The sequence below is a fragment of the Pristis pectinata genome, chromosome 1 (assembly GCF_009764475.1).
Source record: "Pristis pectinata isolate sPriPec2 chromosome 1, sPriPec2.1.pri, whole genome shotgun sequence".
Taxonomy (NCBI): Eukaryota; Metazoa; Chordata; class Chondrichthyes; order Rhinopristiformes; family Pristidae; genus Pristis; species Pristis pectinata.
The window spans coordinates 84,172,119-84,196,180 of NC_067405.1; the positions used below are offsets into that span (position 1 = coordinate 84,172,119).

At 42.8% G+C, this 24,062-nt stretch overlaps 1 protein-coding gene across 6 annotated transcripts in view; it reads left to right on the top strand.

The window, feature by feature from the left end:
* The window catches only part of LOC127571910 (coiled-coil domain-containing protein 9-like), a 275,215-nt gene that overhangs the window by 243,887 nt on the left and 7,266 nt on the right, over positions 1-24,062 (top strand). For 5 of the 6 annotated variants that reach the window (XM_052018669.1, XM_052018676.1, XM_052018661.1 and 2 more), the window contains 2 exons: positions 5,687-6,482; positions 13,381-13,478. In XM_052018669.1, coding sequence (XP_051874629.1) covers positions 5,687-6,482; positions 13,381-13,478 — 894 coding nt within the window. The remainder of the gene's footprint in view (positions 1-5,686; positions 6,483-13,380; positions 13,479-24,062) is intronic. The other variant, XR_007956525.1, reaches the window with a different exon arrangement.

The window sequence follows — 24,062 nt, forward strand, 5'->3', positions numbered from 1 at the left end:
TGTGCTCAATCCTGACTTTGGGCACTGTGAGTTTGCCCACTTCTCCCTGTGACAGCAGGAGTTTTCCTGCTGTGTTCCAATTTCTTGCCACATCCCAAAGGTGTGCAGGTTGATAGGTTAGTTGGCTACTGTAAACAGTGTGAAGGTTGAGTGGAGTAGATGACGAAAATGAAGGGAGAATTAACCTTGTCTCTCTCTCCACAGATGCTGCCTGACCTGCTAAGTGGTCCAGCATTTTCTGTTTTTATTTCAGATTTCCAGCATCTGCCATTACTTGATTTTCTTGGTAATTTAGTAATTGTTTTCACTGCTTGGTTTGTTATTTTGCCTTTGTCTTTGGCTGTATTAGAGAGGTGAACATAGTGTGATTATACGTATCTAAATGAGATGATGTCCTCCATCAGCCCATTCTACAATACATTGCTGTTTATGCAGAAGAAAGGTAACATTTTGGTCATAATTTTGTCAGTACAGTTATGTGGGTTGCAAAGAGAAATGAACTCATTTTGTTCTAAAACTGTGTTACCTGAATTGTACCTTCTGCATTAGGTTGTTCACACTTTAAGGATGTTGTTGGCTCAGACTACTAATGATCGGGGCCTTTATGAAAATGCATACAGGGAAAGAATGCTCTTTGAACTGATGGTTATGGCAGATTGGTCATGACACCTAAAGGAGGCATCATTGGTGTGTAGAGCCTGAGGTTTCTCAGATAGTAAAGTCAATGGGCACAAGTCATACATGTTGTACTGGGTCCTCAGAGGGTTTGCAGTTATTGTCATTAGCCCCCTTTGTTGTAGGTTGCAGGCACAGTGACTAGTGCAAGATGAGAGTGCCAGTCCAAATCTGGTGGACTGACTGATGATGTGGTGGTTGGTTGCTGCTTGTGCTAACCATCAACATAACGTTGAGAAATTAAAACATCAGTGACTTTGGAAATGGGGAAATACACTGGACATCTTGAGGGATCCAAGCTGTTGAGTGGAATATCTCCCAATGAATGCACTGGCAACATTGAATTCCCACGAGCATAAGTGTGATTCGGCATTTGTCCTGTGGAGATGAGAGGGACCAATGTTACTGAAATTTGGAAACAGTGAGAGTTGAGGGGGTAAAGCGTATTTGACATGAGATGCATTATGCCGTGGAGTTTGGTGTCCACTAGTTTACTGAGTCATTAATGAGGCCACATATGAGCACATTTCTCTGCAAATGACTAACACAATGCAAGGGCACAGGGATGTTCCATGGAGGCTTCACCTTTGGCACCCAGTAAGGCCAGCATTTATTGCCATCCCTAATTGTCCTTGAGACTGTAGTGGTGAGCCAACTTTTTGAACCACTACAGTCTTTCTAAGCAAATGTATTCCAACAGTGCAGCTGGGCAGGAAATTCTAGGATTTAGATCCAGCAACAATGAAGGATCAGTGAAATATCTCCAAGTCAGGTGGTGTGCATCTTGGAGGGGAGCCTGCAGGTGCTGATGTTCCCATGTGCCTGCTGCATTTGTCCTCCCTAGTGGTAGAGGTCATGGGTTTGAGAAGTACTGTTGGAGTAGCCTGGGCAAGTAACTGCAGTGCATTGTGTAGATGGCATGCACTGCAGCAACCAGTAGTGGAGGGTATAAATCTTTTGGGGTGGTGGATGGGGTACTGATAAAGTGAGCTGCTTTGCCCTGGATGGTGCCAAGTTTCTTGAGAATTGTTGGTACTGCACTCGTCCAGGCAAGTGGAAAGTGTTCCATCATGCTCCTAATTTATGCTTTGTAGATAACAGGAAGACCTTGGGATGTCAGGAATGGAAAAGTTTGGTATCAGGGAGTGAGTCACTTGCCATTGGATACCCTTCTTCTGACCTATACTTGTAGTCACAGTATTTATGTGGTCAGTCCAATTGAGTTTTTGGTCAATGGTGTCCCAGGATATTGATGTGGGGTACTCGGCAATAGTAATACAATTAAATGTCAAGGGTAGGTGATTAGACAATCTCTTGCTAGAGAATATCATTGCTTGGCATTTTTATAGCCTGAAGGTTCTTTGCCACCTATCAGCCCATGCCTGAATGTTGTCTGGACCCTGCTGCATAAAAGCATGAGCTGCTTCATTTGCTGAAGAGTTGTGAATGGAATTGAACATTTTCCCATCATCAGCGAACATCCCCACTTGAGTGGGGATATTGAGTTTTCCAATTTTAGGTAACCCCCCCACTTTTCCATTTTTATTCCCCTCCCCCCCACTCCTCACTCCCTCTCCTTCTGATCCTCCAGTCTTCCCATCTTTGTCCGCTTTCCCACACTCCCCCCAGCCCCCCTATACCCGTTTTCATCCTCTTCCCCCTCCTGGCTCCATCACACACTGGTTTCCTCCCCCATCTGGTTCCAACTGTTGTTCACCTCTCCCCTAATGGTTCCCTTTCCCACCTCCTTTACTTATCAGAGTCCATCACTAGTAGTACTTTGTGTTCCTGCTCATCATCCGTCCAGCAGCTGTCTCCCATCTTCACACTCCCCTCCCCCCACCTTGCTCCATCTGTTTGTTTTTTCACTTTTTCCTCTCTCCCTTTGTCTGCCTCCATCTATCATTCACCTGCCACAGTCTTCCAACTCCACCACCACTCACCTCCCCTACCTGGCACTACCTGCCTGTCATCTTACACCCCTCCTCAGTCCACCAATCACCTCAGAATCCTTTCTCACCACTCCCCTTCTCCTCTTTATGCTGGCTATCTCCCCCTCTCCACTGTCCATCCTGATGCAGGGTTTTGACCCAAACGTCAACAATTTCTTTCCCCCCCACAGAAGCTGCTCAACCCGCTGAGTTCCTCCAGCACATTGTTTGTTGCTCCAGATTCCAGCATCTGCAGTTCTCTTGTTTCCCTTGTATCCCCACTTCTAACCTAATGATCAAAGGAAAGTTATCAATGAAGCAGCTGAAGGTGGTTTGGACCCAGGACAGAGGATCTCCTGCATTGATGCCTAGGGCTAGGATGATTGACCTCCAACAACCACACCCTTTGTGTGGGGTATGACTTCAGCCATTCGAGTGTTGTCACTTCAATGCCCATTGACCAGGGCAGTTTGATGACACACTGGCCAAATACTGCTTTGATGTCCATCATCTCTAGAATTAAGCTCTTTGGTCCATGTTCGGAATTGTGCTGTGACAAGGCATGAAACCTAAACTGGGGATTTGGTGAGTAGCTGCCATTTGGTGGTGCCACTTGACAGTGGCTTCCACCATTTTGCTGCTGGTTGAGAATAGACTGATTGGGAAGTGGACTGATTGGATTTGTCCTGCTTTTTGGGAAGCAGTTGTACGTAGGCAGTTTTCCACATTGTCAGGTAGATACTGGCGTTGAAACTGCTGGAACAGCTTAGCTAGAGGTACAGCTAATTCTGAAGCAGGGGTTATCCATGCTACAGCCAGGATGTTGTCCAGTCCCAAATCCTTTGCTCTATCTTGTGCTATCCGCCATTTCCTGATATCACGTGCAATGAATTGAATTGGCTGGACACTGGCTTCTGTGATGGTGGAGATCTCAGGAAGAAGCAGAGATGGATTGTCCTCTCGACACTTCTGGCTGAACTTGGTTGTGAATGCTTCAGCTTTTTTCTTTAACATTCGTAATATTGCGTACAATATGCTCTCCCTACCTTAGGAGGGATACCAAAACAGAAAATGCAGGCTAGGAAGCGTCTGAGAAACAGAGTTAATATTTCAGGTCAAAGACTGTTCATCAGGACGGGGGGGGGATAAAGGTTATTTTTAAGTTGCGGAGAGGTTGGGTGAATAGTACATGATAGAGTGAGGCCAGGGGTGCCTGGTTACAGAGCAATCTGGTCCACAGGTTAATGAGAGAAGAGAAACAGACAAACCATCATGCAAAGCTGTGAAACGCAGGTCAGATCTATTGCAAAAACCTGAAACCCAAAGGAGAATGCTTCAAATACCCAGCAGGTGGGACAGTGTCTGTGGAAAGAAGAAAACAGTTGATATAACTGATGTATAGCCTTGGGGCAGGATGCTTTATTTCCTGATAAAACAGGAAAAGCAAGTTACCTGAAACAGTTGAATTCAATGGAGACACAAGAGACTGCAGATGCTGGAATCTGGAGCAACAAACAATCTGCTGGAGGAACTCAGTGGGTCAGGCAGCATCTGCGGGCAGAAAGAAATTGTTGACGCTTTGGGTCGAAATCCTGCATCAGGACCTGTAGTCACCAAATCTTCAAGGAAGGAAATACAATGCAACTTCAGCATAACTCTTCTCATTAGATTGTGATTTTGGATATACTGCAGATATTATCATCCCCTCCGAGAAGGAAATTAGGTAACTGTTAGTTTCACTTGTAAACCAGGTACCTTCAAATGCAGATGTTATTTTCCTGACTCCTGTGTTATATTGAGGTTGCACAGTACTTGCAATAAAGGGAATGTAGCGAATGCCCACTAGGTTCAGTCTGGGCATGGCAGGTTTTATATATGAGGAGTTATTAAGGAGACTGGGTCTGCTTTGAAGGAGAGGCATTGTCACTGAAGCATACAGAATTCTTGTGGAATTTGATAGGGTAGATGTGGAGTTGGTCTTTCTTGTGGCTGAATGTATGAAATCGGGTTGTCTCAAAATAAGGAGTGAGTCATTCAGGACAGAGATAACAAAGCCTTTAATTAGTGAATATTTGAAATTCTGTACCCAAGAGGACTATGGAGGCTCAGTCATGAGTATATTCAAGACTGACATTGATAGATCTTTATATATGAGGGAATCAAGGATCTGAAGTTAGTGCAGAAAAAGGGCATTGAGAGAAAAGATCAGTTCTGATCTGACTGAATGGCAGATTATGTATCCCTGCTTCTATTTGTTATTTTCCTGTTAGAGGGCTTCAGGCAGAAGTTGAGCCCTTGCTGGACCAGGTAGTGGATGGTACAGCAAAGCAAAGTATTTACGTCAGTCTGAAGAATACTGTAGAGCTCTCCCTGATTGTTCCACACACTGGAATCTCATCTTGAGGACCCTGATGGCCTCAGCAGGATCCTGGAGAGTGTGAGAAGTCAAAGGGGGTTGCCATTGTCGGCCGAGTGTCAAGTCTTTGTGAGTGTGATAGCCAAAATAATGCCAACAATATAGGATTGTGTGAAATTAAAAGGATCATGGAAGCACCTTGGAAAGAGGGCACTGACTGGGAGGAATTTATCTTATGATCACCTACCACTTGGAAACTTGGGGAATGATAACCCTTGAATTTGTATAGCTCCATGATCCCTGCTTGTCTCCACTCCTAAGGGAGCTGGAGCAACTATTGTTTAAACAGAGAGTATTAATGACACCCCTACTTCAGTGTGGAGCCACAAACTGGTATAGGTCAGCCACTACTTGTAATGATCTGGTGGTGACTCATTAGTACTTCAGGCACAGAAGCTCTACTGGTGGAAAGTTACAGATCTCCATCAATAGTATTTCAGAAAACAGCCTCTCAATGTATAGTTCCCTGATACAATGATTAATGATGCATTCTTAGTATTAGAAACTGCAATTATGTTGATAATCCACTTCTAACGCAATTTTAGATTTGTGTTCTTCCTTAAAGTGGGTGGAGATTGTCACAGAAGAACATAGCAAAGGATTAATGAAAATAAAGGATCTTGGAAAAATGTTGATTTTAGATGTGGTTGTGTTTGATTGACAGGATGCTGGAGAAGATACAGATGATTCGATGAATGTGGAGTGGGACGTCGTTGAACCGCGTGACTGCCAGGCAAGTTCTTTAGATACCAAAGAAGTGCAAAGAGCTCTGATGGACGATGAAGAGACTGTAAACAAGCTAATGCAATACAGCAGAAAATTGGGTAATCTATCATTAGCTGAGGAGTTGATGCAGATCAATCCTGTATTGTGCCATAATATTTCAGGCAAAACCAATTCTGGTTCCCCTTCAGAAAATGGAATTTCTGATCACTCTGTTCTGTCAGGGTGTGATTTACAGGATCTTGAAGAGACAGGAAATGTGTTAAATTATTGTTCCTCTAAAGACACAAGTAAACAGAGTGAGAAGTCAATATTGGTTGCCTCTGATACAAAGTCAGACCAAAGCATTGCTACAGAGAAACATGTGCCAATAAAAGATGGAGTTCCACTTGCACTTGAGTTGTCTGCTTGTCCTGATACTCTGGATGATAATTCTGCAGTACTGGAGAAAGATCTTCCAATTGCTATTTGTGATGAAGAAAGAAAGATATTCTCTTCAGCTGCTGATGTTGCAACTGAGTGTTTGGCAGCATGTGTGAAATTGCAGGATCAGTCTGCAGAGGAAGCTATGGGGAAGTTGCAGCCTGCACTAAAAACAGATGTCCCAGAAATTTTGCATGATGACCAGAAAATAAGTGCTCCTGATCGCATAGGTGGAAATGGTTGTGAGAATCCAGAGAATTATCAAGAGGAACGGTCTGAAGAAAACAAACAGAATTACACTGATTACATGGATGGTAATGATATGCCTTTTAACATTTTGAGCACTGTAAATACTCTATAATGTCTTCACCTTTATTTTGAAAACTGGATCTGCAGCGTTTTTTATTACTCATTCCATTTGTTTTTAGTTACCGGAAAAAATATTGGCTTTTTTGTAAGAGAAGCTTGAAGTATTACTAAAGCTCACAACTGCATGGATAGATTCATTGCCGATGCAATTAAACACACAGGATTGGAGTTTTCACTTTGGTTGCAATTGGCATCCTGGTTGTAAGCTGCATTAGAGGTTGCTCTGTTTTTCCAAAATGGCATCCATTGTAGGCCATTTGGCCCTTTGAGTCTGCTCCACTATTCTTCAACATCATACTTTGTCTACCCTCAGCACCATTTTCCAATACCATTTCCATACCCTGTGATTTCCTTAATGCCCAGAAATCTATTGATTGCCATAGAGTTATACAACACTGAAAGAGGCCCAACTCATTCATGCCAATCAAGTTGCCGACCTGAGCTAGTCCCATTTGGCCCATATCCCTCTAAATCTTTCCTACCCAAGTACCTGTCCAAATGTCTTTTAAATGTTGTAATTCTACCTCCCTCTATGGCTTCCTCTGGCAGCTCAATCCACATACCCACCACCCTCTGTGTGAAAATGTTGCCCCTCGGGTCCCCTTTAAATCTTTCCCCCCTCTCCTTAAACCAGTGACCTCAAGTTTTAGACTTCCCTACTCTGAGGGAGAAAGACTGTGATCATCCACCTTTCTATGCCTCTCATGATTTTATAAGGTCACCCCTCAGCCTCCTTCACTCCAGGGAAAAATGTGCTAGCCTATCCAGCCTCTCCTTATAACTCAAGCCCTCCAGTCCTGGTAACATCCTTGTGAATCTTTTCTGCACCCTTTCCAGCTTAATGACATCCTTCCTATAGCTATTTTCAATTAACATAACAGCAGCTTTCACAGCCTTCTGAGGTAGAGAATTCCAAAGGCTCACCACACTTTCAGTGAAGAAATTCTCCTTATCTCAGTCCTAAATAGCTTCCCCATCAACCCCTGGTCCTAGACTCCTCAGCCAAGTGAAGCATCCAGCTTGTCGAGTCCTGTGTAAAAATAAAATTTGCAATTTTCAGTTAGATCTCCTCTCATTCTTCTAAACTCTGCTCACTGTCTCCTGGTATGGCAAACCCCAATCCCGGGAACCTGTCTAGTAAATTGTCACTGCATTCCCTCCTTGGCAAGTACATCCTTCCTTGGGTAAGGAGATACAAACTGTACACAATACAATATGTGGTCTCACCAACAGCCTATACAGTTGCAGTAAGATTTCCTTACTCCTATAATCAAACCCTCTCATAGTAAAAGCTGACTTACCATTTTCCCTGCTAATTGCTTGCAGACCCTGTATGCTTACCTTCATGGAGTTGTGAATAAGCAAACCAATTGAATGTCACAACCACCCAGTTTAGAGTCATAGAGAGATACAGCAAGGAAACAACCTTCAGCCCACCAAGTCCATGCCAACCATCAAGCACCCATTTACACTATTCTTACATCAATCACATTTTCATTCTCTCCACATTCCCATCAACTCTCTCCAGGTTCTACCACTCACGTATACACTAGGGGCAATTCACAGGAACCAATTGACCTACCAACTCGTACGTCTTTGGGATGTGGGAGGAAACTGGAGTATCCGGAGAAACCCAGGCGGTCACAGGGAGAATGTGCAAACTCCACATTGACAGGACCCAAGTTCAGGATCAAACCCGGGTCTCTGGTGCTGTGCCACTGCACCAGTTTCTCACAATTTAAGAAATACTCAGTTTATAGTTGTCCATTTTCTGGTCCTCAACCTGTGATCACTGGTAATGACTTTTAAAACAATCTCACTAAATCATTACAGTAGTCAGTTTCTTGGCAATACAAATATTTAATGCAAAGGAAGTATTTTAAAAGGATTCTAAGATATCCCTTAAATAGCTCAATAAAAAGCATCTCCTCAGGTTCCATCCTTATTAGTTTGCTTTGGGATGCTCGCAGGTTTGCAAACAGAGTCAGGTTCATGAAACATGTAAACTACCTTTAAAAATTATTTACTTTTAACGTGGCTTGTATTTAAAATTATTCAGTCTTTTGCACTGTCTTGTTTGATTTCACTTCCTTTGCACTGATAATAGGAGAGAAAAGTCTAGCCCATGATTTCTTTTAATAAGATCTCAAAGTAGGATACTCTTTAAGTAATTTGGAAATTATCTGTGGAAATAAACAGTTTGAAAACTGACCTAAAATTTGATTGCTCAAAATTTAGCAGAAATGGGAGCTGTCACGAGAGGCTTGACAATGTCTAGTTTACCAATTTTCCTCCACCCCTAAACCTCATTGCAGAGGATGGATTAAAAGAGGTTGGTGGGACATGCCATTAACTTTATTTTATTTCTCTCTGTATTTTGTTGAATTATTAGCCATATCATATTGAGGAACTATCTGGAATTGCTGAAAAGGATTTACACGCAGATGATATTGTTTGTTTCTTGCCATCCAATTTAAGGAGTTTGCCCCGAAGGAAAATGAATGAAATTTGGAGGGGATATATCCCTCTTATGTCAGTGACTTAAGGCATAATTTTTTTTCTTATTTATCCCTTCAAAGGGGTGAATTTTAATATTTTGTGTGTAGAGGTTGGGTAAAGACCATGCTAATTCACAAAACTCGATTCTGTTTGTATGAGATGCCAGCAATGTAACATTTATTGCCCATCCCCTGTTGCCCTTAACTTGCTTTGTTTGCAGCTGCATAGTTTGTCCATTTCAGAGATGTTCACACAGTGTAAACAAAATGTAAGAAATTGGCAAGTTGTCTTACCTGATGAAGGTTTACTGAACAATTTGTTTTTACTGTTCATTTTCTGATGGTAGCCCAGAAATTAACGGAGCTGCTGAATTCAGTTTAACAACTTGTTACTGTTACAAATCACAACCAGGACACATCATAGTATAACAGTAGGAGACAGAATGTGCATTCAGATACAATAATCTGTGAACATTTTGTTCTAACTACATACAGTTCTGAACCACTGGCCAGTACTTTCTAAAAGATCAGAGAAAAAGGGTGATGTTAAATTGTTCTGTTTCCTCCATAACTCTTGCATGATGACTGATATAATAAAACACTGGGCATATTTTGAAATCCTGTTCCATGAGTGGGGAGATTCCAGCACCAGTGATAACCTCTGATAATGACGCAGTCTGTACCTGCATTCAGCAAGACATGGACAAGTGTCAGGTGTGGGCTGAAAAGTAGCAAGTAACGTTTGAAGCACATAAGCCCCAGTTAGTGACCACCTTTAACAAGAGAGTCGAACCACCACCAGTTGATTGATTGGTGGGAGAATGGGGTTGAGAAAAAAAATCACAAGATCACAAGACAGAGGAGCAGAAGTAGGCAATTCAGCCCATCGAGTCTGCTCCATGAGCTAAACTAAAAACTATTCCTATCTAGCCCCAAATTCCAACCTTATCCCCATATCCCTTGATACCATGACTAATTAGATACCTATCTATCTCCTCCTTAAACGCCCCCAATGGTTGGGCCTCTGCAGCTGTACGTGGCGAAGAATTCCATAATTTCACTACCCTCTGCCTAAAGAAATTTCTCCTCATTTCTGTCTTAAACCAGTACCCTCTAATTCTAAGATTGTGCCCTCTGGTCCTGGACTCACCCACCAAGGGAAACAGCTTGGCCACATCTACTCTGTCCAGTCCTTTCAACATTCTAAATGTCTCTATGAGGTCCCCTCTCATTCTTCTGTACTCCACTGAGTACAGTCCAAGAGCCGACAAACACTCATCATAAGTAAGCCCTTTAATTCCGGGAATCATCCTCGAAAATCTCCTCTGAACCCTCTCCAACATCAGTACATCCTTCCTAAGATATGGGGCCCAAAACTGGACACAGTATTCCAAATGAGGCCTCACCAGTGCTCAATAGAGCCTCATCAACACTTCCCACTTTTATACACTATACCTCTCGAAATGAATGCCAACATAGCATTCACTTTCTTTACCGCCAATCCGACCTGGTGGTTAACCTTTAGGGTATCCTGCTCGAGTACGCCCCCCCCCCCTTTGTACTTCTGTACTTTGAATTTTCTTCCCATCTAAATATAATAATCTGCCCATTTATTTCTTTTTCCAAAGTGTACAATGGCACATTTCTCAACATTTGAATCTCATCTGCCATTACTTTGCTCATTCTCCTAAACTATCTAAGTCTCTCTGCAACCTTCCTGTTTCTTCAATACTCCCTACTCCTCCACCTATCTCGGTGTCGTCTGCAAACTTAGCCACAAAACCATTTAGTCCATCATCCAAATCATTAATGTACAAAGTAAAAAGAAGCGGCCCCAACACCGACCCCTGCGGAACACCACTAGTAACCAGTAGCCAACCAGAACAGGATCCCTTTATTCCCACCCTTTGCTTTCTGCCAACCAGCCAATGCTCCACCCATTCCAATATCCTGCCTGTAATTCCATGAGCTCTCATCTTATTAATCAGCCTCTTGTGTGGCACCTTGTCGAAGGCCTTTTGAAAGTCTAGATACACAACAGCCACAGCCTCTCCCTTATCCACCCTACCTGAGATTTCCTCAAAAAACTCCAATAGGTTGGTCAAGCAGGATCTTCCCTTCACAAAACCATGCTGGCTTGGACCTATCTTGCCTTGCACCTCTAGGTATTCCATAACCTCATCCTTGAGGATTGATTCCAATAACTTTCCCACCACCGATGTCAGACTAATAGGTCTGTAATTTCCTTTATGCTGCCTCCCACATTTCTTATACGGCGGAACTACATTTGTGACCCTCCAGTCCTCCGGAACCATGCCAGAGTCTATTGATTCCTGGAAAATTATCACCAATGCCTCTGCAATCACTAAAGCCACCTCCTTCAGAACCCGGGGGTGTATCTCATCTGGTCCAGGAGACTTCTCTGTTTTTTAATCTGTTTCTCTCTAGTGATCTTGACTGAACTCAGTTCTTTCCCCTGAGACCCCTGACTGTCAGGTATATTGCTGATGTCCTCCACAGAGAAGACCGATGCAAAATACTCATTTAGTTCCTCTGCCATCTCTCTGTTATCCATTATAATCTCTCCCGCACCATTTTCCATTGGTCCTATATCAACCCGTGTCTCTCTTTTACTCCTCATATATTTAAAAGAACTCTTAGTATCGTTTTGAATGTTATCTGCCAACTTCCTTTCATAATTCATCTTTTCTTTCCTAATGACCTTCTTAGTTTCTTTCTGTAAGTTTTTAAAAGTTTCCCAGTCTTCTGTTTTTCTACTAATTTTTGCTTCCTTGTTTGCCCTCCCTTTTGCTTTTATTTTAGCCTTCACCTCTCTTGTTATCCACAATTGTGCCATTTTTCCATTCGTAATCTTTTTTCTTGGAATATATCTATCCTGCATTTTCCTTATTTCTTGTAGAAATTCCATCCATTTCTGCTCTGCCGTCCCTCCAACTAGCTTACTTTTCCAATCAATTTGGGCTGTTCCTCTCTCATGCCACTGTAATTTCCTTTGTTCCACTGAAATCTGATATCAGCTTCTCCTTTTCAAATTTGAAACTGAACTCAACCATATTGTGATCACTGGTTCCTAATGGTTCCTTTACCTTTAGTTCCCTAATCACCTCAGGTTCATTACACAGCACTCAATCCAAAACAGCCGATCCCCTGGTGGGCTCATCAACAAGTTGCTCCAAAAAGCCATCCGGTAGACACTCCACAAACTCGCTCTCCTGAGATCCACTGCCTTCCTGGCTTTCCCAATCCACCTTCATGTTAAAATCCCCCATAATTATCTTGACATTGTCTCTCTGACACGCTTTTTCTATTTCTAGCTGTAACTTATAGTCCACATCCCGGCTGCTGTTAGGAGGCCTATATATAACTGCTATTATTGTCCTTTTACCCTTGCCATTTCTTAGCTCCACCCATAAGGATTCCACTCCTTCTGACCCTATGTCCCTTCTCTCTATTGATTTTATATCATATCGTTACTAACCATCAGGGCCACACCACCCCCTCTGCCTATCCGCCTATCTTTCCTATACACTGCGTACCCCTGGACATTCAGCCATGATTGAATGGCGGAGCCAACTCAGTGGGCTGAATGGCCCAATTCTGCTCCTATGTCTTATGGTCTTGTGTTCAGTGACATTACTAATGTTGAGTTCCCAACCATCAACATCCAGGGCTCAATATGAACCAGAAACATAATGGGTACAGCCAATAAATACCGTGGCTGGAAGAGCAAGTCAGAAACTGATTTCTGCAGCAAGTGACTCTTCTGATTTCCAAAGTCTTTACACATGCAGAAGACTCAGGTCAGAAGTTTGCTGAAAAACTTTCCTCTTGGCCTGGCCGAGTGAGAGAAGCTCAACATCATCCAGGACAAAGCACCCCACTTAATTGGAACCATATCCACCAACTTAAGCATTCAATCTCTTCACTACCAGGGCCCTGTGCCTGATGTGTTTACTATCTACAAAATGCATTGCAAGAAATCGTGAAAGTTTCTTGACAGCAGCTTGCAAATCTGAGAGCTCTACCTGATGTGAATGTTGCCATCTGCAGTGTATCCTCCCAAGTCACACATCTTGCTGGCAAAGTATCTCACCGCAGGAATAATTTAATTTGATAGGTTGAAGTTGTTTAAGAAGGTGACCCCACCACTTTCTCAACAGCATACAAGAATGTTGGCCTTGCCAGAACTACTCACACTTCAGGAAAGAAAAAAAACTTGATCTAGTCTTTCAGTTATATTCTAATTGGTTCATCTCCAAGAGGTTATTTTGGAAGGGCATCATCTGTCCACTGTATATTTACATATAACTTTGTCTTTCTTTAGAAATGCCAGGCATTTCAGCAGTTGCTTTGAAGCCAAGTACAAAGATTCCACATGATGCTGCCGCTTTAGACATTATCAAGACTATGATTGGAATGATGGTATGATTAAGCAAAATATTTTTGTAGGGAATTGTTCTGAAATTTAACTGTTATTCACTCCTAATTTATTGCCTGTGTTCTTTTGCATGCTTCTTTAGCTTTGACTGATTAATTAAGTACTATGATGGTATTCCTAGCTACAAAACAATTCTCTTTCAGAAACACTGGAATTGAAAACTAGTTACTTGATATTTTGTCCTGGTTTACAAAGATTAGCAAGTCCACACGCTTACAGGTTAGCACCTACCTGGACATTACCCCTTTGAAACATGAAATTATGGCAAAGTACTTTAAAGCATTCTTTTGGGGTGGGTGCAAAAATAGTACAGTAATTATACATTCCTATTTATAGAAGGATTGTTCAAGAAAGTGGCTCAGCACCTTCTTCTCAAGGACATTTAGGAATGAACAATAAATGTTGGTCTTGGGCAGTGATGTCTTTATCATAAATGAATAAAAATAAATTTAATGTACTCATTTTCATCTTTCCCTTCCTCTGACAAAGATGTTGATTCCTTGAGTAAAAGGCCAAGTGATCATTGTATTACAGGAAAACTATGAAACAGGACTAAACCATTCATCTCTTCCACCTTCTACTATTTGAACGGATTGTGGGTGACCATTTGTCCCTTTTTAGTCGAGGATTACTTTTAGTCAATATGCACCATTTGAATTGAGGGATTAGACTGGACAGGATCGCAAATAAAAATAGGAACAGGAGCAGGAGTTGGCCAAGTGGCTCCTCAAGCCTGTGGCACCCTTCATGCCTAATTGGATCCAGGGCTCAACTACATTTTTCCATCTAATCTTTGAACAAAAAAAGACTATCTTGACCTTGAATACATTCAATAATTCAGCTTCCAGAGGTATCTAGGTAAAGAATTCCATAGATTCCCTTATTCAGAAACTATGTCCCTTAGTTCTAGATCCCTTCAAAAGGGGAATTTCTCAGCATCAAACCTGTCAAGCCCTTTATATTTCAATAAGATAATCACTCATTCTCAGGCAGATTCCTTTTAATTCTCTGAATTGCTTGCAATACAAGTATATCTCCCCCTTAAATCAGAAGACCAAAGTTGTATGCAGTACCCTTGGTATAACAATATCACAGTTTTCCTACTTTTGTATTCATATATTTTGCAGTAAAGGCTAATGTTCTATTTGACTTACTAATTATCTGCTGTACCTTCTTGCTAACATTCTGCGTCTTGTGGATGAGGGCATCCAGATCCCTCTGTCCCAGAGCATTCTATAGTCTCTCTCAATTAAAACAATATTCTGCTTTTCTACTCACCTATCAAACTGGATAGCCTCACCATTCTCCCACATTATATTGCATCTGCCTTATTTTTTCGCCCACTCGCTTATCCTACCTTTATCCTTTTGCAGATTCTACAAGTTGGAAACAGCATGCTTTCCCACATTTTCTCCCTTCATCTAAAATGTATGTTCATAAGAAACAGAAGCTGATGTAGACTGTTCATCTCATCGCACCTGCTCTGTCATTCAATAAGACCAAGGCTGATCTTTTATCTGAGTGGCCCCTTCCTGCTCTAATCCATGGCTCCTTGATTTCCTTCTGCTGCCCTCTTAGGTAGAGGATTCCCAAGATTCACTACACTCTGGTTAAAGAAATTTCTTCTTTTCTCCATCCTGAATGATGAATCCCTTACTTTGACACTGTGACCCACATTTTCCAGACATTCCTGTCAAGGGAAAGACCAACTCCATGTTTGTTCTATAAAACACCATAATAATTTTACACGTTTCAAAGGGAGCACCTCACTCTTCTAAACTCAAGAGAATATAGGCCCAGCATGTACACAGCAAGAACCAGGCAACATTTGGGCATAGATTGATAAGTGATGACTTTCATGCCACAGAACTGCTTGACGGTGACACTCTCCAACAAGAGAGAGAGTAAACCACCTAATCTTGATATTCAATGGCATTACTATCACTGAGTCCCCCACCTAGGGGTCACCAATGACCAGAGACTCAATAGTAGCTAAATACTGTGGCTACGAGAGCAGATCAAAGGCTGGGTATCTAGTGAAGAGTCCCTTGCCTCCTGACACCTCTCGGCCTTTCCAGCACCTACAAAACCCAAGTCAAGAGCATGATGAAATACTGTCTAGTTGAGTGGATGAGTGTGGCACCTACAACTCTCAAGTAGTTCAACACTATCCAGGATAAAATGGCCCACTTGATTGGCATCCCATCAACCACGATAAACATTCATTCCGTCCACCACTAGTGGCTAGAGTGTGTGCCATCTACAAGATGCACTGCATTTCCTCGCCCAGGCTACTTCCAACGGATCTTGCCAAATCCACAGCTTCTGCCACCAAGTAGACAAGATCAGCAAGTGCATGGGCGCATCACCAGCTTTAGGTTCTCCTACAAGTTGCACATCATTCTGATGTTGAAATATATTGCAGTCCTTCATTGTCACTGGGTCTAAATCCTGGAAATCCTTCCCCAGCAGTACCGTGGGAACATCTTCGCCAAAAGGACTGCAGGAGTGCAAGAAAACAACTCACCACCACCTTCTCAAGGGCAGTTAGGGATGGGCAATGAATGCTGGCCTTGTCAGTGACACCAAACTGAATTTAAAAATCTATTAATCTCTCTGCATACAGCAAAGTTGCCATCCTTGGAATCGATCCAGTAAAGCTTTTGCAACAATCCCTGTATCCTAAGTGTATCTTTAGGTGAGGAGCCCAGATCAAACCCCAACATTCCAAATATGGTCTCAACTGGGTCCTGTGTAATTGTTTAAAAGAGGTCTCAATTGTATTCAAATCCCCTCATAATAAAGGCCAATACACCACTTGCCTTCCTAATTGCGTGCATCAATTGTGCATGAAAACACCTGCCTCTTTTCAACAACACTTTTCAGTTTCTCACCATTTAATAAATACTCTACCTTTCTATTTTTTTAACCAGTGAATGACCCCACAATTTCCATATTCCATCTGCCATATGTTTGCCCATTCACTTAACTCATCCATATCCCCATGAAATCTTTCCACATACCCCTCTCACCACCATCAGGATTCGTAGTATCAGCAAACTTGGATATACTACATGATCCCCTTATCCAAATCACTGAGATAGATTGTAAAAAGCACTGATAGTTGTGATGCCTGCTAACCTGAAAATGATCGATTTATTCCCTTCTGTGCTTTCTATTCATTAACCAATCTACATGTTTACATTACCACCATTACTATATGATGCAATTTCATCTTATAAGTTCTTATGTAGAACCATATCAAATGTCTTCTGAAAGTCCAAATACACCACATCACCTGGCTCTGCCTTATCTGTTCTTTTAGTTACAACCTCAAAAAAACGAACAGATTTGTCACATGTGATTTCCCTTTCATATATCAACATTGACTTTGCCCAATGCTATTGGTTTTTTGGTGCCCTGTTACTACTCAATTGAAATTAGAATTGGTTTATTATTGTCACTTGTACTGAGGTACAGTGAAAAACTTGTCTTACGTACCGTTCATACAGATCAATTCATTACAGTGCATTGAGGTAGTTCAAGGTAAAACCATACAGAATGCAGAATAAAGTGTCACAGCTACAGAGAAAGTGCAGTGCAGGTGGACAATAAGGTGCAAGGTCTTATAAAAGCGGGATAGAAGCTATCCTTGAGCCTGCTGGTATGTGCTTTCAGGCGTTTGTATCTTCTGCCTGATGGGAGAGGGGAGAAGAGAGAATGTCCCGGGTGGGTGGGGTTTCTGATTATGCTGGCTGCTTTACCGAGGCAGTGAGAAGTATAGACAGAGTCCATGGAGGGGAGGCTGGTTTCTGTGATGTGCTGAGCTGTCTCCACAACTCTCTGCTGTTTCTTGCAGTTCCAGGCAGAGCAGTTGCCTTACAAGCCTTGATGCATCCAGATAGAATGCTTTCAATGGTGCATTGATAAAAGTTGCTGAGTGTCAAAGGGGACATGCCAAATTTCGTTAGCCTCCTGAGGAAGTAGAGGTGCTGGTTAGCTTTCTTGGCTGTGGCGTCTACGTGGTTGGACCAGGACAGGCTATTGGTGATGTTCGCTCCCTGGAACTTGAACCTCTCAACCCTCTCGACCTCAGCACCACTGATGAAGACAGGTGCATGTGCACTACCCCCTTTCCTGAAGTCAATGACCAGCTCTTTTGTTTTGCTGACGTCGAGGGAAAGGTTGTTGTCATGACGCCATTCCACTAAGCTCTCTATCTCCTTCCTGTACTCCCACTCATCGTTATTTGAGAAACTGCCCACTACAATGATATCATCTACAAACTTGTAAATAGAGTTAGAGCAGAATCTGGCCATGCAGTCATGAGTGTATAGAGAATAGAATAGGGGGCTGAGGACACAGCCTTATGGGGCACCAGTATTGAGAATAATCATGCTGGAGGTGTGGCTGCCTATCCTCACTGACTGCAGTCTGCTGATCAGGAAGTGAAGGATCCAGTTGCAGAGGGAGGTGTTGAATCCCAGGCCTCGGAGTTTGGAGATGAGTTAGCTTGGAATTATTGGTATTGGTATTGGTTTATTATTGTCACTTGTACCGAGGTACAGTGAAAAACTTGTCTTACAGACCGATCGTACAGGTCAATTCATTACACAGTGCAGTTACATTGAGTTAGTATAAAGTGCATTGATGTAGTACAGGTAAAAACAGTAACAGTACAAAGTAAAGTGTCACAGCTACAGAGAAAGTGCAGTGCAATAAGGTACAAGGTCACAACAAGGTAGATCGTGAGGTCATAGTCCATCTCATTGTATAAGGGAACCGTTCAGTAGTCTTATCACAATGGGGTAGAAGCTGTCAAGTCTGGTGGTACGTGCCCTCAGGCACCTGCATCTTCTACCTGATGGAAGAGAAGAGAAGAGAGAATGTCCCGGGTGGGTGGGGTCTTTGATTATGCTGGCTGCTTCACCAAGACAACGAGAGGTAAAGACAGAGTCCAAGGAGGGGAGAATTATAGTATTGAAGCCAGAGCTGTAGTCAATAAACAATAGTCTAACATAGTGCATACTGTGCAGATGCTCCAGAGATCAGTGTAGGGCCAGGGAGATGGCATCTGCCGTAGACCTGTTTCGATGGTAGGCAAATTACAGTGGGTTGAGGTTTTCTGGGAGGCTGGAGTTAATGTGTGCCATGACCAGCCTCTTGAAGCACTTCATGATGGTAAATGTCAGAGCCACCGTGTGGTAGTCATTAAGGCTTGTTTTTCATAGGTACTGGGATGATAGTGGTCTTCTTGAAGCAGGTGGGAACCTCATTGAAGCAGGGAGAGATTAAAAATGTCTGCAAATACCCCTACCAGCTGATCTGCACAAGATCTGAGGACACAGCCAGGGACACCATCCTGCCAACATTTTCCCTACTGACGTCAGACTAACTGGTCTATAGTTTCCTGTTCACCCTCTCTCCTATCTTAAGTAGTGGGATTACATTCACCATCTTCTGATGCGTGGGAGCTGTTTTAGAATCTATGGAATTTTGGAAGACAATAAGAAGTGCATCCACTGTCTCCATAGCAACCACATCAAAACCCTAGCATGCAGGTCATCAGGCCCTGGGTATTTATCTCCTGTCCGTCCCATTAACTTCTCCAGGCTAATTTTATATAATGTGTATTTTTTTTAAATTTAAATTTTATTTTACAGCGTGGTAACAGGCCCTTCCAGCCCAACGAGTCCGCGCCGCCTATTTTAAACCCAAATTAACCTACCCGTACGTTTTTGGAATGTGGGAGGAAACCGGAGCACCCGGAGGAAACCCACACAGACACAGGAGAACGTACAAACTCCTTACAGACAGCGACAGGAATCGAACCCCGATCGCTGGCGCTGTAATAGCATCATGCTAACGGCTACGCTACCATGCCGCCCCTAATGCCATTTCTTAGTGCTCCTCCTTGAGTCTAGACCTCCACTAATTCCAGGAGTTTTCCATGCTTTCTGTGAAGACAGACACAAAATATTTGTTTAATCTCTCTGACATTTCCTTATTCCCTGATATAATTTTTTTTATCTTAGTCATTAGCTCTATTATTAACATAGGTTGTATATACAGTATCTGTGGCCAGCACTGATCCCTGTGGCATCCTAGTTAGTTACAGCTTACCAACCTGAAAATGATCTATTTATCCCAAGTGCTTTCTGTTGGTTAGCTGACCCCTTATCCAGATTAATATATCACATTCTCATTATCTACTCTGAGACCCTTTGGCATGAGGTACGGTGCTCAAGGAAGGGAATTGTGTGACCACACATCTTATTTGGTCAGGAAAGTCCCAACCAACAGAGATTCAATTATATTCCTTGCTGAATGACTCTGGAACAGCATTTTAATGAGGAGTGTGGGTACGACTAGAGGCAGCAGTCGGCTAACAGGAGGATCACAAGAAGCTGGTGGCCACAGGGTCTGTCATCCACCCCACCTGAGCTCACTTTCTACTTTGAGTGAGTGTCCAGTATTTAATTATTTGCTGCAGTGCTAGTGGTGTAACCAACCCTAGCAGAAACCTTTCTGCTACCTGAGCTATAAAGACCTGCTGACCACCACTATCAGGAATCTAACTGTGATATAATGTGTCTACACACTCCTACCCTGCCAATGTTAAATACCGCTGTTTGTAGACTATGAGAAAAAATTATATTTGCAAAAATAAATTAGTACTTACTAGAACTTAAAGTCTAGAGCCAGTGCAAACCCTTGGGAGCAAGGTCATGCACATCCTGGAGAGTAAAAATGCCAATAGGATCAATAGGATCAAGACAGGGCCCCCACACCACCTGTAAAACTGGTTTGACCAGGCCATTTCTATTTTATAATTTTGAAAAGCTGGTTACCCTTTATCAGTTTGCTGCCTCGATTTCATTTATCAACCTTTGTTCCATGATCCCTGATGAAAATTTGTTGATCTCACTGATTAAAATTTCATTCATCTCAGTATCCATATCATAATAGGAACAGAAGTTTCTTGCATCATGGGTGATGGTTGAGAATTATTGTTTGGGTGAAGTGTGTGAGGAAGAGGAAATTAGAGTGAAGTCATCATAGAGCATTCCATAGACAGAGGAACTGATGGGCTTTCTGGAACAGTCACAAGGACATAAGCAGGAGTGGGTCACCCAGAATCTCAAGCCTGCTCCCCATTCATCTAGATCATGGCTCATCTTCCACCTCAGCACCATTTTCCGCATTATCTCCATTTTCCTTGATTCCCTTAAGGTCCACAAATCCATCGATCTCTGTTGTGAATGAACCCAAGAACTGAGCCTGCTCCGCTTTCTAGGGGAGAGAATTCCAAAGGCTCGCCATGTGAAGAAATTTCTCCTCTTCTCAGTCCAAAACAGCCTATTCTAAAACTGCCCCTAGACAATTCAGACGGAAAGCATTCTCCCTGCATCTAGCTTGACAAGCTCTTCAAGAATTTTTTAAGTTTCAACAAGATCTCCTCTAAATTCGAAAGAATAGAGTCCCAGCCTCACCAAGGTGCTAAACAATAAGACTCCCTTATTTGTGTATTCAGGTTCCCTGTAATAAAGGCTAATAAACCATTTGTTCTCTTAATAGCTTGCTGCACCTGCACATTGGCCTTCAGTGACTTGGCTATAAGCAGAGTGAAGATTCTTTTGAACTTCAATGTTACCCATGTAACAAATATTCTGTTTTATTTTCTGTTCTGTGCACTGAAGTGGATGACCTTATATTTTTCTGCACTGAACGCCATTTGCCATGTTCTCATCCACTCAGCCGGCTCATCTATATCCCATTGAAGCCTCTAAGTATATCCCTCCCTACTCACACACTATCTAGTTTAGCAAACTTGAAAATCTGACAGTTTGTCCCCTCAGCCAAATTGTTGACACAGCTTGTGAATAGCTGGGGCCCAGGCACCAATCCCTGAGGTATCGCACTAGTCACAGCCTGCCAACCTAAGGACATGCCTCCACTAAAACACCCACCTTCCACCTTTACCGTAGCTGGCGGTATGCAGGTCAGAAATTCCAACTCATTGTTTGTTCCGGTCCTGAGAGAGAGTCACAGAGTCATGCAGCATGGAAACAGGTCCTACCGTCCACCAGGTCCATACCAACTACCATGCCCCAATTTATCCTAATCCTACACCAGTCCCATTTTATTTTATTCTCCCCACAGTCCCATTAACTCCCCAGATTCTACCACTCACCAATACACGAAGCATAATTTGCAGTTGCCAGTTGACCTACCAACCTGCACATCTTTGGGATGTGGGAGGAAACCCACATGATATCAGGGAGAACATGCAAACTCTGCACAGACAGCACCCAAGATCAGGATTGAACCCAGGTCGCTGGAGCTGTGAAGCAGCAGCTCTACTAGCTGCACCATGTGCCAAATAGAGCAAATCTTGTTGGAAGAAACAGTGATCATTGGATTATGGATTTTAGAGTAATAATGGAGAGGCACTAGAAGAAATCTAAAGTAGAACTGTTAAATTGGAGAAGGGCTAACCTCAAGAGGATGAAAGGCAACATAGTTAGGCTAAAGTGACCAAATGTTGGTAGGTAAAACTATCAAAAACATGAGTGATCTTTAAAGAGCAGGTTTTTGATGGGATAACAGAGAAGGCTGATGAAGACAATAGTGTAGAGCTCATCTCCATGGATTTTCAAAAGTTTGAGAAAGTCCCAATGGAATTAAAAGGTCAATTGTAGCAGGGATATAGAAAAATTGGTATAGAGGCAGATCTTCCTGTGTAACTTCAATGCCAGAGTCAGAAAGGGCACAACCAATGGAAAGCTGTGATTGGCAAGGACGGAGTAAGGAAAGCTAACCTGACAAAGTACTCGGAACATGGCCTTGTCATTGGCAACAATCTGTTTCGTCAGAGAAATGCATACAAGACCTCAGGACAATAACCCTGTCCAGGCACTAGCACCTGTTGGGTTATGTCATCATCCAAGTGAGTGACCGTAAGGCTGTCTGCATCACCCATACTGTGACAGTTACTGAAGACTACTGGGGTAACTAATGCTTAATCCACTTTGTTACCTTCATCAGCTTGGCCCCAAAGTAACAACAGTAACAAAAATGTTGCCGCAATAAAATCAATGCCGGAGTTGTTAGGAACCAGCAAAGAAAGGTTTCCTCAGACAGCACCTCACAGTCGACCTGTAAGCTCCCACCTTGCAACCAGCAGGAGCTGCAGAGAGTCCACAATGCCAGTGGGCACATAATAAACATCTGTGAAGAGACTCTTGTCTTCCCTGCCAAAAAAACCACCAGAACTGGTTTGATGAGAATGATCAGGAGATCCAAGAGCTGAATAACCACAAATGCAAGGTCTAGGTGAATGGAAATTCCGACACGCCTCAAGGGGAGCTACTCTATGTGTACTTGAAGAGTGAGGTCCAACTAAAAATAGCTGGTGACCTAGACACGAGATGCTGTGTGGGAAGAGCTCATGAGATCCAATAAATTGCCGATGATCATAACGCATGAGAATTCTTCAGTGCCATCATGACCACCTACACCTCAAGAGCCCACCCTGTCAATAGCCAAGAAGGAAGAATTTAACAGACATCATATGGTGGAAGGAACCCTTCAAATAACTCCTCATCTGACTCTCCTTGACCCGTGTCCTGGACTTTAAGATGGCACAAAATGAAGCTATTGGATTCCTGCTGCTCTTGGAGTAATTCTACTAGTCCTTATTTCTCTCTTCTTATTTCCATGTACCATGCACTCTCTCACACATAGCCATCAACTCCCTTTTGATTTTGTTTTTATTCTGTTATCATTAACCTAACTAGGGGTAATTTACAGTACCCAATTAACCTACTGGCATATCATTGGGATGTGGGAGGAAACTAGAGCACCTGGAGAAAACCCACTGTCCATCCCACAAAGGACTAGTCCAGCCTTGCCACCACCCAGGCGGACAAGGTCAGAAAGCATGTGTCAACTGAAAATAAACAGTATCACTGCTTAAGTTCTAAAATTTGGCAGTGAGGAACATCAGACACACATTCACAATCTCATCTCTCACATCTGGGAAGGGGAGGATATGCCAGGGACCTCAAAGATGCCATTATTATGGCCATCTTCAAAAAAGAAGACAGTTTCCCCTAGAATAACAATGGAGGGATCTCCCTGCTGTCTACCACAGGAAAAGTCATCACTAGAGCATCCTCCCAGTAACCAATTAGTTGCTCCCCCAACCACCACGTAGAGGCACAGAGGACGTGATCTTCACCATGTAACAACTCCAAGGGAGCAGCATCAACCACTGTGCATGGATATCTTTGACTCTGTCAACTGGGAGGGACTCTGGAGAATCCTCCTTAAGTTTGGCTCCCCTCAGAAATTAACCTCCATTCTACATAAGCAACATGGTGGCATCTGAGCTGTGATCCTAACCAATGGGTCTACAACAGACCCGATGCTATTGCATAGTGATGTATTGCAGCTGACTTCCCACTGGAGTAGAGATAATCGACAATCAAGTCTCCACTCTAAAATAAAAGTCAATTTGGTCTCCATCATCGAGCTGTGGTACACTGATTAGGCTTGCATGTTTG